This window comes from Vulpes lagopus, chromosome 3 (assembly GCF_018345385.1).
Source record: "Vulpes lagopus strain Blue_001 chromosome 3, ASM1834538v1, whole genome shotgun sequence".
In the NCBI taxonomy this organism is placed as follows: Eukaryota; Metazoa; Chordata; class Mammalia; order Carnivora; family Canidae; genus Vulpes; species Vulpes lagopus.
In genome coordinates, this window is record NC_054826.1 from 131,589,863 (window position 1) to 131,607,399 (window position 17,537).

At 45.7% G+C, this 17,537-nt stretch overlaps 1 protein-coding gene across 3 annotated transcripts in view; it reads right to left on the minus strand.

The window, feature by feature from the left end:
• Nucleotides 1-17,537, minus strand: part of ELAPOR1 (endosome-lysosome associated apoptosis and autophagy regulator 1) — a 72,867-nt gene that overhangs the window by 34,755 nt on the left and 20,575 nt on the right. For 2 of the 3 annotated variants that reach the window (XM_041749004.1, XM_041749003.1), the window contains exons 2-3: nucleotides 3,817-3,937; nucleotides 919-1,111 (exon numbers count right to left, since the gene is read on the minus strand). In XM_041749004.1, the coding sequence (XP_041604938.1) occupies nucleotides 919-1,111; nucleotides 3,817-3,937 (314 nt within the window). Of the gene's footprint in view, nucleotides 1-378; nucleotides 556-918; nucleotides 1,112-3,816; nucleotides 3,938-17,537 lie in introns of those variants that run through there. The other variant, XM_041749005.1, reaches the window with a different exon arrangement.

A 17,537-nucleotide genomic window follows, 5' to 3' on the forward strand; every position in this document is an offset into this window, starting at 1 on the left:
CCAGGGATCCCGGTGATTATCTTTTATATGTGTGCATCCTTCCCCTATTCCTCCCTAAGGACCTGACATTGCCTTGCATACACTACGTGTTATTTGAGAGTGTCTGCATGTGGCAGTAGAAAGCTTGAGACTGGGTTTGAATTCCAGTATCACCGGTTCTAGGCTGGATAAAAAAGGACAAGTCACTTAACCTATCTGAGCCTCCAGTTCCTCATTTTCATAACGGGAACAATAATACCAATTTCACAGGGTTCTTGAGAGGACTGTAGAAAGTAACATATGAAAAGCATCCAGAATAGCGCCTGACACAGAAAAGGCACATCATTTAATTCCGGTCCCTGGAATGAAATATCCAAATATATGATAAGGGTAGCTTACCAGTTCCCAAAGAATCTGGGGCTGAGCCTTTCACGTACTGAAAAGATTGCCTTCTGAGCTGGAAAATTTTCTGGTCCCTGGGGTCTTGGGGGGTTTGGACTGCCACTGACCAAAGCTCTGGTCCTAGTCTGTCCACTGCGCCCCTTCCCCAAACCTATAAACTCCAGTTGGGCTGACCAGTTTTAGAAGTTAGCATCAAAGCCAGGAAGACACCAAACGCTTTGCACACTGTGTGGCAATCAAGTTGAGGAAGTTGATTGCTGATCCAAAATCCCATGGTGGAAATCCAATTAGGTTTTAAGTGGACTGGGCCATTTAACCCTTAACCACGTTATTCACCTCCCCCACCCCCACCCCCATTTTTCACCTCTCACAAATGCCTGTTGGTCACTGGTAAGTTTGGATCAGTAAAAGTGGGCTGAGGAAGGCGTCCAACAGTCCTGTGGGAAGTTGCTCCAGCCTCTCCTTGACTGCTTGGCTCCCTTGTTTCCATCCTCCCCAGCCCAGTGTGGTGGGAGTGGGGGTGGGGAGCACACTCACGCAGTGCAGTTCTCCATGGACTCAGTGGTGCTGTCCTCAATCTCCATGTTAGTTGAGAGGCTGGCAAAGCCATGGGGCAGCTCATCCCACTCGTCAAACCGGATGCCTGTGCCAAGGGAGTAGCGGCCCTCAGCACAAGGCTTACAGGACTGGTCCTTCATGTCCAGAAACTCCCCAGCTCTGCAGGAGAAGGCTGGAACACAGAGCAGGGATAGGACAGGGTGGTGAGGCTGCTGCCACCCCAGGAGAAGTGGATGGCTCATGGGCACCCTACAAGGGGAAGCAGAGAATCGAGGTCTAGGAGTTTGCTCCCCAAAGATTTAGAATCACAGCACATCTTGTATGATTCCGTTTTCTATGGAAATGTCCAAAATAGGCAAATCTGCAGAGAGAGAAAGCAGATTTGTGGTGCCATGGACTTGGGGGAGGGAGCATGGGGAGAGATTGCACATGGACATGATGTTTCCTTTGGGGGTGATAAAAACATTGTAAGTTATATAGTGGTGGTACGACTGTGGTCATTCGAGAAACCACTGGACTTTACACTTTCAGAGGGTGAATTTTATGACATACAAATTATGTGTCAATAAAGCTATTATTAAAAAAAAATGAGTTAGGGCTGTGGCAGCTCTGCCTTGCTGAGGGCCTTTGGGCTTGCAACTTCCTAAGGGAAAGCGTTGGACATGAGAGAGCTCTCCAGGAGAGGATACCATGATCTCTTGTGCTGACCCCTCTGAATGGTGCCCAGCCCTTCACCCATGAATTCCTCTCTCGAGCTTCTGGCCTCTGACTCCTTTCTGGTTCTGCTGCCACCAAACAGGTTGGGATTCTCGTGCCTATTAGCTCAACCGCTGAGGCGGTGTCCTCCTAACTAGTTCTCTGTGTCCTGTTTTGCTCATTCTGTGGTCAGAGGTATCGTTCTAAAACACTGAGATGTACTTTTATTCCCGTTATTCAAGAAATCTTCAGGCACTCTTCCTTTGGCTATAGAATTAAGCTCTCGGCCAAGTATTCAAAGTCTTCCCTCAACCTAACTTTCTTTTCTTTTTTTTAAAGATTTTATTTATTTATTCATGAGAAACATAGAGAGAGGCAGAGACACAGGCAGAGGGAGAGTCAAGCTCCCTGCGGGCAGCCCGATGGGTGACTCAGTCCCAGGACCCTGGGATCACAACCTGAGCCAAAGGCAGATGCTCCACTGCCTTTGAGCCAGCTTGAACCACTGCCTTTGAACCTTTGAACCACTGAGCCACCCAGGTGTCCCTCAACCTAACTTTCCAGTTTGATCTCCCACTACAGGCTTTTCTCCTCCACAGCCCGGTCCATCATTTCCCTGTGTTACATCTGCCCCAGACTACATGTTCTTCTGGAATGTGTCTGGTGTTCTCCCACCTGCAGACTTCTGCCCGAGTGGCTCCCCCAGCTATTCCTGATCGCTAAGCATCCATAACTCCCATTCTTCTTCATCTCATAGTAACACATCATGATGTGTGCCTTCCACCAGGCTCTGAGCTCTCCTCCAGGGACAGTGGCTCAGACATAGCTGGGGCTTCATAAAGGTTTGATGAAAAAAAAAGAAAAAGAATGGATGAAAGAACAAATGTCTGCTTCTTCCATCAGACTTTAAGAGTCTGAAGGCGGAGAACGTGTCTTCTCTCTCTTTGTGGTTCATAGCACGAGCACAGAGGAGAAGCTCTGCTGAGTCCTGAGTTACCCGAAGGTGGCTCGTTTGTTAGCATAGTCACACCTCCATCCTGCTCAGATCTTAGCAATATCCGCTCATTATTTTAGCAGGCATTTATTTGCTCACAGAATAAACCAGGCACTCTGCAAGCTTCTTTTCTTTTTTAAGAACTTAAGTGTCCCCATGGGACACCTGGGTGGCTCGGTGGTTGAGTGTCTCCCCTGGGCCCAGGTCGTGATCCCAGGGTCCTGGGATTGAGTCCCACATTGGGCTCCCTCTGCCTGTGTCTCTGCCTCTCTCTCAGTGTCTCTCATGAATAAGTAAATACAATCTTTAAAAAAAAAAAAAGAATTTACATGTCCCCAATCTCCTTTCCAAATATTCAAATATTCCTTGATTCTACTCCCTGTTGTTATCCCTCCGCATTTCTAGAAAGGGCAAAGGAGGGATGCCTGGGTGGCTCAGGGCGTGACCCCAGGGTCCTGGAAGTCCTGCATCAGGCTCCCTGCAGGGAGCCTGCTTCTCTCTCTACCTATTTCTCTGCCCCTCTCTCTGTCTCTCATGAATGAATGAATGAATGAATGAATGAATGAATGAATAAATAAAATCTTTTAAAAAATTATAGAAAGGACAGTGGAAGGGGTAATAGCTGCCAGCTGTAGAAAAGTTGAGATTACAGAGTCACAGAGGTGGAGACGGAGCCACAGACAAGGCACCACCTTTCTGATTTGTGTGGCCAGCTCCACAGGCAGGGCAGATTCTTGTCCCTGAAATGATTGATGCCCAGTGCATTTTAAAGATCTGTCTCTGCAGAAATTCATCTTCTCTGGTTTCCTTTTCAAGAACAAGAGCAAATCACAGTCTTTCCTAATGACTGATTGTGGCTGCTGAGTGTAGATTGGAGAGATCTACAAGAGCCAATGGATGCAAACAGAAAAAAAAAAAAAAAAGATCTGAGTGGCAGGCAGCTGGAGTTACTCATACTTTATTCCTTGCTGGGATTTAAATTCAAAGAAAAATGACAATAAACGCAACTTTAGATATCCTGATTGCATCCATGAAATAACATTTCTTGCACCAAATCTCAAAGAGGTGGAAGGCTAACTGAGGGAAAGGTCTGATTCCTTAAAGTCAGCTGCACAGTCAGGGAGGGCCTAGCTTGGATGGCAGGAGGCTTGGGACAGAGGTGAAGGGCGAGCAGCAAGATTGCTTACAGCACTCAGTGCCCTTGACAGGGTCGGGGAGGCTGGTGCACAGGCCCGGGGTGTGTGGTACAGCGACCCTCCACCTGGATCCTGTGCTGTCACACGCCGTGTATTCGTAGTGGTACTCAGACTGCAGGAGAGACAACAGTGGGCAAAAGGTGCATTAGCGGTGACCAGACATTAACAGCTTTCTACCCACTTCCTGCCCCACAGGATGGCTACTGACATTTATGAAGGTGGTAGCACACCCACCCCTCATCCATCCCTGACCCCTGCACCCCCCACACCTCCTTAGCCCCCCATCCTCTTCTACCCCTTTAAAACCCCTGCACCCCCTCCAACCACCCCCAGCTCCACCCCACACCCAGCCCCTAGGGCAAAGAGCAAGGATCGTGGTGCCCAAACACTTTTTCAGAAGCCTGCAGGAGCCACAACGATTTGGGTCCTTCCTCTCCATCCAGCCATAGTCTAGTCCTTAGAAATCCCTTTTGTGCAGTGACTCTCTTTGCTGTTGTATATAGGTAGTGACCTGACAGACAGAGTAATGTGAGAAGGTAACTACAGAATAGGCTAGAAATAGGTGCAGTTTTTCTTGTTTCAGACAGTAGAATTACGAGCAAAGTCTGGTCCATGAAAAGCCTGCGAAGGATGGTCACTGAGGCTGTATTGCCCTGTTCTGCAGACTCCCATCTGCCCAGAAAGACTCTGAATTCCCCCATCTTGCATTTTATGAAAACATCATTATTTTTGCCCAGGCAGCTCTCATCACCTGAATCTGTTCACGCCTAATTTCTCTGTGCACTGTGAAATTCACAGTTCAGTCGCTTTACTGAACTAAGAATAACCTAAATAACAGCCAAAAACAGCCAAATCAAGCATTAAATAGGAAAATAGTAACAACAAAAATAATAAAAAGCACTATGTGGGAGGAAAAAAGACCACCATAGATGCATCCCATACACTTAAACACTCTTCCTCTTTTAAGTCTTGTAACAAATGACAGGCCACAGGACTAATGTAATTTTGGCTCTGACAAGTACTTTACAAGCCTTTACCTATTCCTATATTTAAGTGCCAAAGTACTTGGTACTATTACATCCATAAGAAAAATAGATTTAATGTCCCCTTTCAACCCACCTAAAAGTATAATTGCATACCATGTGTAATGCCAGGAGTGAAGACTAAAAATGAGACAGTTTTGAAGTTTGCTTTGAAGTTTGCTAATCTAAGAATGCATCAGAACCAAAAGGAGAAAGCTTTACCTTTTGGAAGAGGTAAACACACTGCACTTCATCCGTTCTAAGATGCATATTTCTTTCACATTTTAACATCTGTGAAATCACAATCGACACAGTAAGAAAGCCCTGTGTCATATTTTAACTGATAAAAACAGATAATTTTTTCTCTCTTTGCAGTACACAAAAAATGGTTGGTCTTAGAAGCAAGGGTATCTCAGATTTTTGGAAATATGGTGAACATGTCGTTTCTTGAGCTGTAGTTTCAGAAACTTAAGATGCTAAGAGAACAATTTTATTTCCCTCTATTATTAATATTTGCCAGATATATGTTTTATGCCCAGCTATAGAGTTACTAAGTGTTGTGTCCAGTATGGCTCAAGATGGCAGCAACACAAACTCAGCATTTCCATCCAGAGGGATAAGAGGCAGATTAAGGGGGAAATTGCAGTAACTGTGAGCCTAACTCTTCTGAGAATCTTTGGCTTTGGACTTAGATGTCAGGACATCAGGCTGGCAATTCTTTGTTTCCTGGGGCTACTATCTCCCTGGGTCTATTTCCCCCCATAATTCCAGTCTTTTCCTTATCTCAGAGAACCCTGAGATGAACAGAGCAACTACATAGATAGCAATTCCAGGTCTAAAAACTATACTCTCCAAAGGGTTTTATTGCAAGAATGAGGGTTAAAATCCACAGTGTGTAAATTAAATGCAGAATTGAGTGAACCAGGCAGAAAGGATTTGATGATCTGCCTGTGTACATAATTATGCTGGTCGTCTGCATGGTGATTTTACAGTCCCCAACACAGTCTCATTTGATCTTCAAATTCCCCATAAGGCAAGCAGAGCAAGAGTGTTTCCCTCGTTGTCCAGATGAGAAAACATGCTCAATGGCGTGAAATGGCCTGTCCAAGCTCACACAGCTGCTAAGTCACTGAGCTAGAACCCTGGCCTTCCCACCAGAAATCTGCCACCCTCACACATACAATCAAACACAAGCTCACCCTGGGCCAAATTTCACAGCCAAATCTAAAAATTAAATAAGACAGTGTTGGTTGTCTGCCAGAAGCTAGGCTCACTTCGGAGGCCTGAGAATTGGTGTTAAAATACCTAATCTGTTCGGGCAGATAATTTCAGTTTACTGGGACTGCATTTGGCTTTTTGGAGACACACGGGCCAAGTCCATTTCCTTTTGCTGCCTTTTATTTGGTGTCCCCTGAGTTCCACTTGGGTGGGAGGTTTGCTGGGGAAATGGTTGATTCCAAGTCTTAGAAAATTTCCCTTTCAATATGTGCTAATTTACTTCATGTCATTTGGGGATATTTCCACCATCCAAGGTGGATGGATCTGCTGCAACTGTTTCATATCTGAACTACATTTTGAGATCTCACCATTCAAGACATAAGCTTAGACAGACAGTTAAATCAGAGACATTAACTGGCAGCACTTCTTGACTATAGTCAGCATTCTACGAACAAATCAAGTTTACCCAGTGATCTGTCTTTGAAACCGTATAGTCTGCATAACATACAGATTGACAAAGGAGACACACAAACATATTTGGTAGGTATGTCCAGCACATAATTCCTTGCTCCCCACTAAACAGTGATAGGACACATATCCAAATCACAATTTTATTTTTATTATTTCTATTTTTTTAAGATTTCTTTTTATTTGAGTGGGGGCAGCGAGGGGCAGAAGGAGCATGAGAATCTCCAGCAGAAGCCATAGAGCTTGATTCCCACAACCCTGAAATCATGACCTAAGTCAAAATCAAGAGTCGGATGCTTAACTGACTAAACCAGCCAGGCATCCTCCCAGATACAATTTTAAGTGGGGCATAGGAGGCAGTGGCTGCTGGCTGTCATCAGGAAAAGAAGGGTAGGGTTTGGAAATGAGGGTGGGCACCTTAGTCAATCTGCGTTCTCCTAAGTCATCCAGCCATATGTCATACTCCTGGGGAACATGAGAAAGAAGAAAAAACCCCAAAGTTGGAATTTCCTTGGTCAAATACCAAGCTATCTATTTGGCAAATGAAAATTATGCCAGGTGAATTAAGCCAGTCACAAAAGGACAAACACTGTATGATTCCACTTGGATGAGGTACCCACACTGGTCAGATTCATAGAGAAAAAGTAGAATAGTGGTTGCTGGAGGTTGGGCCCCTGAGTAGAGTTTTGGTTTTGCAAGATGAAAAGAGTTTTGTCAATGGTGGTAGTGAGGACTCCACATGTGAATGGACTTAATGCCTGACCTATACACTTAAAAATGGTCAAGATAATTTTATATTAAAGATTTTTATTTGGGGTCCCTGGATGGCTCAGTCAGTTAAGCATCTGCCTTTGGCTCAGGTCATGATCCCAGGGTTCTGCAGTAGAGCCTGGCCTCAGACTCCCTGCTCAGCAGAGTCTGCTTCTCCCTCTCCCTCTGCTGCTCCACCTGCTTGTGCTCTCTCTGTGTGTCAAATAAATATATAAAATCTTTATAAAAAGTAAAGAAAGATTTTATTTGTTTGAGAGAGAGAGAGAGAGCATGAGGGAGAGGGAGAGAGAATCTGAAGCTGACTCCATGCTGAGCACAGAGCCCCACACAGGACTCGATCCCACAATCCTGAGATCATGACCTAAGCTGAATCCAAGAGTCAGATGCTTAACCAACGGAGCCACCCAGGCACCCCAAAAATGGTCAAAATAATTTTATGCTATGTGTATTTCACTACAATTTTTAAAAATAAAAAAAAAAAAAGATTATGCTACAGGAACATGCCCAATCTCTGACTTATCCTTATCTCTACACCAGAGAGTAGAAGCCTATGATCTGGTAGTGTGCATTCAAGAAATATCCTCAAAAGAAAATAATGTGTGTGTGTGTGTGTGTGTGTGTGTGTGTGTGTGTGTATACCAAGTTAAAAAAGCACAAGAGGGAGGAATGGATGAGCACCTGGGGGGTTCAGTCAGTTAAGCATCTGCTTTCAGCTCAGGTCATGATCCCAGGGTGCTGGGATTGAGTCCCAAGTCGGGCTCTCTGTTCAGCAGGGAGCCTGCTTCTCCCTCTCCCTCTCCCCCTCCCCACTGCTCATGCTCGCTCTCTCTCTCTCTCTCTCAAATAAATAAATAAAATCTTCACACACACACACAAAAAGAGGGAGCAGTGGAGGAAGGAGTAGAAGACAACAGAGTGGACATAATGATAGTCTCACTAGTAATGCCCATGGCAGTTCCCTGGTGCCTCTGTTTGCTACTGACAGCCGTTTGAAAGAATTATGTTGCAGTTGTGCAAAAATAGACATAGGTGCCAAAAAATATTGTTTTTCAAACGTTCTGCTCTTTTTAAATTAAAATGTTGAAACTCTGGAAATACTGTTAACTTGGAACATGTCGGGTCTTCCATGTTCTAGGAAAATGGTGTCCACTCAATTCCACATCCAACAAGTAGTTCTTGAGAGTCTTTTCTGTGCTAGATCCTGGTGAAGCAGTGGTGTCTGCGATGCAGTCACAGCTCTCAAGGAGTGTAGATGCCTATGTGGTGGGAAGTGCCCTGGCAGGGATGGGGCAGGGAGGAAGGTAGATCATGAACACATATATAGGTAGGCTAACTTCTGGTCTTCTACTATTCTCTGTAATTAATTATCATTGCACATTCTTGCTTGCCCTCATTTTCCCCAGAAACGGTTTTGATATCTGTTATGGACTGCATGTTTGTGTCCCCTCCAAATTCACATGCTGAAGCCCTGATATGACAGTATTTGGAGGTGAGGCCTTTGGGAGATAATTGGACATGAGGCTGGAGCCCCCATGAAGGGATTAGCGTCCTTATAAGAAGAGGATCAGAGCCTCTTATAAGAGAGGATACAGTGAGAAGGTTATCTGAAAACCAGGCAGATTGCTCTCACCTGATGCTGGATCTGCCTACACCTTGATCTTGGACTTCCTAGCCTCCAGAACCATGAATAAGAAATGTTTTAACTTTTTAAGCTCCCTAGTGTATAGTATTCTGTTACAGCAGCCCAAATGGACCAAGACCATGTCTAAGAATTCTGGCAAAGACTGTAGCACGTCCCTGACCCCAGTGACACTAAACCATTGAACCACACTGTTTCGTTTTTCACTCATGGTGGTTTGAAAACCACGAAAAGGCCAGGAGCCACAAACATTAACCTCACTACTTAGAAGTAACCTCTGTGATGGCAGAGCCGAGGAGATGGAGACGGTCGGCCAGGACTGTGGAGGGAGGCAGGGGATGGTCAGGTGGCAGCGAGGCCCACTGTTCCTCTAACCTTCTTCCTGCCAGGGCAGTTCCCCAGTCCAGCTGGCCACAGATGCTGGCAATAGGTGGCCCCGACTGGCTGGAAAGTCAAAGGCTTAAAGGCTGCTCCTGGGATCCCTGGGTGGCGCAGCGGTTTGGCACCTGCCTTTGGCCCAGGGCGCGATCCTGGAGACCCGGGATCGAATCCCACTTCGGGCTCCCGGTGCATGGAGCCTGCTTCTCCCTCTGCCTGTGTCTCTGCCTCTCTATCTCTCTGTGACTATCATAAATAAATTAAAAAAAAAAAAGGCTGCTCCTTCAGCGGGGCCTGCAGGGATTAATGCAGTAGGCCCAGGAGGCGGGCTGCAGAGGAAAGCCTGGGAAGGAAAGCGAGGGCTCCGAGCGGCACTAAAAGAAGCAGTCTGAGCAAATGCCTCTTCTGGGCCTCACTTATAAACTGAGAAAGTTGAATTTAGGCCATTTCTAAGATTCTTTCCAGTTCCGACACCTTATTATTTTACTGCTGGAACCTGCTTGGGGAATTTGTTCTTTTTTTATTTATTCACAAGAGACACACGCACAGAGAGAGGCAGAGACACAGAGAGAGGGAGAAGCAGGTTCCATGCAGGGAGCCCGACGTGGGACTCGATCCCGGGTCTCCAGGATCGTCCCCTGGGCTGAAGGCAGGTGCTAAAGCACTGAGCCACCCAGGGCTGCCCAGAATTTGTTCTTTCTTCTGCCTGTTCCCCTGTTCCCCTTACTTCCTTCAAAACGGCACTGCTCAGTTTTTAAAATAATTATGGGGAAGCCTGGGTGACTTAGTGGTTGAGCACCTGCCTTTGGCTCAGGGCGTGATCCCGGGGTCTTCTGATCGAGTCCCACATCGGGCTCCCTGTGAGGAGCCTGCTTCTCCCTCTGCCTGTGTCTCTGTCTGTCACTCATGAATAAATAAATAAAATCTTAAAAAATAATAATTATCAAGGTAATCCATGCTCATTGTAGAAAAGATGAAAGTAGAGGCTACAATTAAAATGGCAATAAAAGGGATCCCTGGGTGGCGCAGCGGTTTAGCGCCTGCCTTTGGCCCAGGGCGCGATCCTGGAGACCCGGGATCGAATCCTGCGTCAGGCTCCCTGCATGGAGCCTGCTTCTCCCTCTGCCTGTGTCTCTGCCTCTCTCTCTCTCTCTCTCTCTCTCTCTGTCTCTGTGACTATCATGAATAAATAAATAAAATCTTTAAAAAAAAAAAAGGCAATAAAAATCTACCACATGCCTAGCAAGCACAGATCACTACTTTTTTTTTTTTTTAAAGATTTTACCTGAGCTCAACCCTTGAGTCACCCAGGTGTCCCACAGATGACTACTTTAAATGTACGATTGTATTTCTTTCCAGATTCTTTTTCTATAGGTGAGCATGCATTTCTAAAAACAAAATGAAGATCATAGAGTTTGGAGTTTTGTACTTCTTTTTTTTTTTAAACAATTTTGGTCACAAGCACTTAACCGTGTCTTTAATGGTTCCTTTAACATTGAGTTTTTTCCAACTTTTTCCTTATTTTAAAGTAGCACTACTCTAAAGCCTTCTGTGCATTCTCATTATTTGATTTGGATACATTCCCACAAGTGAAATTACTAGGGTAAAGAGTACAAGTTTCTTTAAGTTTCTACAAACATCTCTAAGTCCTTTTTCTCTTTCTTTCTTTCATTCTTTCTTTTTTTACTTTTTATTGTCATAATGTCAAATATTTACTTTTTAAAACAGAATATAATGATCCCCAGTCCCCAGTTTCTTTCTTTTTAAAAAAATGATTGTATTTATTTATTTAATAGTGAGAGAGAGAGAGCATGAGCCAGGGGGTTTGGGAGGGAGAGGCAGAGGGAGAAAGATTCCCCACCGAGCAGAGAGCCCGACCTGGGGGTGGGGGGGCCTCGATCCCAGGACCCCGAGATCATGACCTGAGCTGAAGGCAGATGCTCAACTGACTGAGCCACCCAGGTGCCCCCATCCCCCAGTCTTAATACTAAATATCTGCCACTCTTGTTCATCTACCTGCACCTACTCCCCATTAACTTCCACCTATACCTCCCTTCTAAAAGCTGTTGTCATTTTTAATTTTTGGTAAAATTTATGCACATTGGAATGCACAAATCTTAACTGCTCAATTTGGATAAATGGCTACGCTTGAGGAAAACATTGACAGGGCAAAGAATCACTGCCAGCAACTATGCGTGGGGCAGGGAGAAGGAGATACCTCCTCTGCCACAGGCAGGATAGACAGAGCCAAGTGTGGGGGGTAGGGTCTCACTGTTGCATAAAGTCACAACCACCTACTGAAGCAGGACCATAAACATGACTTGGGTTTGTCTTGGCTGGGACAAGGCTGCGTCAAGAAACAGGTTCTAAAGTAAACCCGGATTTTGACTCTAGGCCTTGGGGTCTGGAGGAGGCCACCTCCTGCTCTTCCCCCAACTGCAGGCTCATCCCCTTCTCTCACCGTCCCTGAAAAGCAGATCCTATGCTTGATAGAGCGGGATCAATAGGTATTTTTTTAAATTCAATTTGCCAACATTTAGTATAATACCCAGGGCTCATCCCATCAAGTGCCCTCCTTAGTGCCCGTCACCCAGCTACCCCATCCCCCTGCCCACCTCCCCTTCCACAACACTTTGTTTGTTTCCCAGAGTTAGGAATTTCTCATGGTTTGTCTCCCTCTCTAATTTTCCCCACTCAGTTCCCCTCCTTTCTCTTATAGTCCCTTTCACTATTTCTTATATTCCCCGTATGAGTGAAACCATATGATGATCAATAGGTAGTTGTTGACTCAGTGGCAAATACTTCTTTGCTTGGAAAGCACCTGACTCAGATGGGAGTAGATCCCATTAAGCAATCCTGACTATCAAGGAGACACTAACCTTTGCTGGGAGGGACAGCATACAGAATGTGGAAAACCACAGGGAAATATCAGAATTTGAACATCAGGGTCCCAATGAAACTTTCTCTTAGGCCCAGACCCAGCTGGATGAACTCCTGTTCTTTGTTCTATTTGCTTTGGAGTACCCTTATTCGGGTTTTGGGTGAACGCTCTGGCTGAGGCTCAGGGACGCAGTGACCTCAGTTTCCCAGTGTGAACACAGGATCTTTCCTATTGTTCTCCAACCTGTTAGACTGGGGAGGGCAGCAACACTTCTCTTTGTCTCCCTCCCTCCTCCTCACCCTCATAAGGACTGCTAACTCAGTAGCAGTGTCTCCTGAGCCCTAGGGCCTAGACCTACCCCCTCCAGACCCTTGGTGCCCCCGTCTATCTGATCAACACAACTGCCTGGAGATTATGTTAAAAATACAGATTCCTGGGCTCCATCCCCAAGATTTTTATTTTCATTTAGATCTTTTTCCCCTTCCTCTCTCCCTCCTTCAAAACTCACTCTTCTATGCCTCAGGACTTAAGTATTTGTCCCATTTGGAAGTAAATGGTAAACAAATGTCCCATAAGACAGAGAATCTTAATCTACAGCCCAAGGACCACTTCCCAGATACAAGATGCAGAATTGCAGGTATGTGCATTTTCCTGCTCAGAGAGTGTACAGACTTCATCAGATCCTCAAAAGAGTCTGTGATCTACCAGCAGAAAACCATGAAAATCTGTCATAATGTATTAGCAATGTTAAAATAGCTTAGGGGCACCTAGGTGGCTCAGTGGTTGAGTGTCTGCCTTTGGCTCAGAGTGTGATCCCAGGGTCCTGGAATCGAGTCCCACATCAGGCTCTCCCACAGGGATCCTGCTTCTCCCTCTGCCTGTGTCTCTGGCTCTCTCTCTGTGTCTCTCATTAGTAAATAAATAAAATCTTTTTTAAAAAATAGCTTAATATTTTGCCCCACAAAGGCTGTTCCATTTTTAACAGGGGACTGAAATAACAGGGGGCTAAGGATTTTCAAATTATGGTCCAGAATCTAGGCATTTACAAAGCCCTTTTGGAGGGGAGTGGGGATTCCCGGCTTGAACCAAGCAACGCTGTTTTTTTCTAAAATCTCTTTTACATATTAATTCTTCTCAGTGAAGATTTTGTTGTAACCAAAAGTTTCACACCCCAGGGAAGTTTCACACCCCAGACTGTGCTTGAAGGAGCATATGGCTCAAGGTGGAATTGCAGGCGTGAGGCAGATTCAGAGGCAAGGATGTCTTCCTGGCCTCCCTTTAATCACGCCAGCTGCTCGCCAGCTGCTCCGTAGTCAGGTGCTTCCTCTCCGTGCAGGTGACACAACCTCTCCCCGGAAACAGCCACCAGACCCAGCGGGCGGCCAAAGTGAACAGACCCCAGGCCGTGGGCCCCTGCTGGCTGTCCTCAAGCGTTGTGCTGTTGCCTAGCAACACGGGCCGGCGCCCTGGGGCCCCAGCCCAGGGAGTGTGGGGGAGCCCTGGCCTTACGCTGTCCCTTCTTTCAGCTTCTCTATTGACTCTGGGTTTTCAGCTTCCATTTTGATCCAAAACAGCAGGGACAGCGCTCAGTCACCCTGGCAGGACCTGCCCTGCTGGTCTGGTCGTGGACACGTTGCACAAAACTGAATTCTGGGCTTCACTGCCCGCTGGGCCAGCTTGGGCCGCCATGCCCCGGGCCAGATAGGCCCCTGACCCTGCTGTCCAACCTGTCTGGAACTTGAGCTTTGTCCATTTCGGGTACAGCCTTGGCCGGGGGGTGCTCCCGGGAGAGGAACCGGTGTGGTGAAGACAGCCACCACTAGTGAGCACCTGTGAGCACCCCCTGCAATGGGCTCTGGGCTGGTCACTTCACGTGCATCTCCCTTTTAGCCTCCACCAGCGCCCCTGATGCTAACCCTATGGCTGTGACCTCCCTATTTACAAATGCAATCCAATCCCCTCCACCCCACTGATCCTCGACTCCTGAGTGACTTTTTTCCATGCACTTCCCACCTTCAAACACACTCTATAACTTAGTTATTCATTATGTTTATTGTCTATTTCTGCCCCTGCCCTCACTCCAGATCAGATGCAAACTCTGTAAGAAGAGGCATCTTTGTTTTTGTTCACTGATGTAGCCCAAGTGCCCAGAACAGTGCCTGACACATAGTAGCTGTCAGTATTTGCTGCATGACTGAATGGGGGTGGGGGGGAGGTACAGTTCCCGAGCTGTGCAAGGTGCTCTTGATCAGAGCCCGAAGATCCACTCTCATCTTATGCTGCCACTCCGGCCTGCACAACTGTGGACCAGTTGTTAAATCTCCCTGTGATCATAAAACCAGGGTGACAATGCCCTGCTAAGATGATTTTTAAAAATTAACTAATTATTATTATTTATTTCTTAAAAGTAGACTCCACGCTGGGCCCAAACCCACAACCCTGAGATCAAGACCTGAGTTGAAGGCACCTGGGTGGCTCAGTTGGTTGGGTGTCTGCCATCAACTCAGGTCATGATCCCAGGATTCTGGGGTCAAGCACTGTGGCGGGGGTGGGGTGGGGGGGTGTCCCTGCTTAGCAGGAGGTCTGCTTCTCTCTCTCCCCCTGTTCCTTCTCTCTCTTGTTCACAAACTATCTCTCTTCAAATAAATAAATGAAATCTTAAAAAAAAAAAAAAAGACCTGAGATGATATCAACAGTCAGACGCTCAAATGACCAAGCCACTTGGGCATCCCACATTTTATTTTATTTGCTTGTTTGTTTTTAAGATGGTTAAATAGATCCCCACTCATCCACCTACCCAAACTGAGTAACATCAAATTCTCAAGACATTTAGGAGATTATGTTCAGGGAAGCTCTTTGTAAACTGGCTAACACAAGAAAAAAGGAAAGAAAGCCAGCTACTGCTATGACCCTGCCTGGAGAGAGCTCACAGAGGGGGTGCTGAGGCTCTTCATTCCCCTTTCTGGTAATAGGGCTGTGAGGAAGGAGACACTTGTGGCCTAACAGCAATGATGACAGTAGCAGTGAGACACCCCCTGGCTCTCCTTGCTGTTTACCACCCGCCCTGACTCACCCTCTGATCCTAGTCTGCTCATACATATGAAGTAACATCTGTCCTTTTTCCACCTTTTCTCCCCTACCAACTCCCCCAAAGCTAATCTCTCCAAGAGAAAAAGGCTGGTTGCTGACATTTAGACACTTGGTACCTGCAGCCAGTCTGTCAGGTGCAGAGAGCCTTTCTGTATTGCTTGTAAATATCCCTAGGATTGAAATGGCTTTGTCGCCAGGAAACACAACGTCCCTTTATAAATTCCAATCCCTTTCTGCTAGGTGAGAGTTTGGAACACACAACTGTCTACAAGGCAGGGCTTTATGAGATTATATTTCAAACATGTGCTTTTCTTGTTTTTTAAATGAAATCAAAATGTTCCACTAAATTTGTTTCACCTGAACTTTTAATTATGTATGAAAAAAAAAAAACAAGCCAACTAGGTACTGGCCTGTGTAAAACTCTCCTAGGACAGTTTAGTGTTCAGATGTGATAGATGTTTATGATGGAGAATTTGAACTTGGAGGTCAGACTTCCAGCCTGGAGAGCCAAGTCAACAGACAGGGCTTTTATAACTTCAATGGAGCAATCATCTCCAGACGGCTACAATAGCACAGTCTCCTAGAATAGGAGACTGTTTTCTTAAACTGAGGGTTAAGAGTCCTCAAACTCTTAACCATCAACAATCACTCTCCATCTTCCCCTACCCCAGCCCCTGGCACCAGTCTACTTTATGTGTGTATGGATTTATCTATTTATGACACTTCACATTAATGAAATTATACAATAGGTAGCTCTCTGTATTTGTTTGTTTTTTTAAAGATTGTATTTATTTATTCATGAGAGACACAGAGAGAGGCAGAGAGATACACGCAAAGGGAGAAGCAGGCTCCCCGCAGGGAGCCTGATGCAGGACTCAATCACAGGACCCCTGGATCACGACCTGAGCCAAAGGCAGACGCTCAACCACTGGCCACCCAGGTGTACCTTGTTTTATTTATTTATGTATGTATGTATTTATTTAATTTTGTTTAAACGATCTCTACATCCGATGTGGGGCTTGGACTCATGACCCTGAGATCAAGAGCCTCATGCTCTATCAACTGAGCCAACCAGACATCTCCAATAGGCAGCTCTTTGTATCTTGGTTCTCTTAATTAGCATAGTGTTTTTGAGGTTCATCCATGTGGTAGCATGGATCAGTACTTAATTCCTTTTTATAGGCCAATAACACTCCATTGCATGAATATACCACATTTTATTTATTCATTCATCACTTGGACATTTGGGATGTTTCCACTTTTTGGCTATTGTGAATAATCCTGCTATGAACATTCACACAGTTTTGGTGTGAATGTATGTTTCCAGTTCTCTTGGAAATATACTTAGGAATGGGATTGCTCGGTCGTACGGTAACTCTATGTTTGACTTTTCAAGGAACTGCTGAACCGCCTTCCATGGTGGCTGCACCGTTTTATATTCCTAGAGCATGAAGGTTTCAATTTCTCCACGTCCTCGTCAGCACTTGTCTGTTAACTGTCTTCACAGCCACACTAGCCGTCCACTTTTTCTCTTAAGTGTATCGGACACTACCCCGGACAGAGCCCTCCGTTTCCATCAGGACCTGTGTCCAGCTCCCGCGAAGTTCGCTTGCTCACAGCAGGGCCCACAGCTGATTGTGCTCATCCGTTCCCAGCCCCACTCGGTGCACTGATAGCTTGGTGCTGACTCTAGTGGGAACATTTACACCCTGGAAGTCAGCAAACATGATAAACCAGGGTTTCCCCCCACCTCTAAAAGCAAGTTGTTAAACATTGACCAGCACATGGCTAACAGCATCCGTTTAGTCCTAATGCCACAGAGTTCTTTGCTTTGCTCTTTTCCTCGGCTTGTAAATCTATCCTTTTACATACGCATTTTCTAGTTCAATTAAAATCCCAGCCTCTCCTAAAACTCAGTTCCAATCTCTCTCTCTCTTTTTAAAAATATTTATTTACTCATGAGAGACACAGAGAGAGGCAGAGACACAGGCAGAGGGGGAAGCAGGCTCCCTGTGGGGAGCCCGATGTAGGACTCGATCCCAGGACTCCAGGATCACGGCCTGGGCTGAAGGCAGACACTCAACCGCTGAGCCACTCAGGTGTCCGGCATGGAGCCTGCTTCTCCCTCTGCCTGTGTCTCTGTCTCTCATGAATAAATAAATAAAATCTTTTTTTTTAAATGAAAAGCTAAATATAGTTTTACCTATTTCTTTAAAATATTTAATAAATTCTACTTAAAAAAATA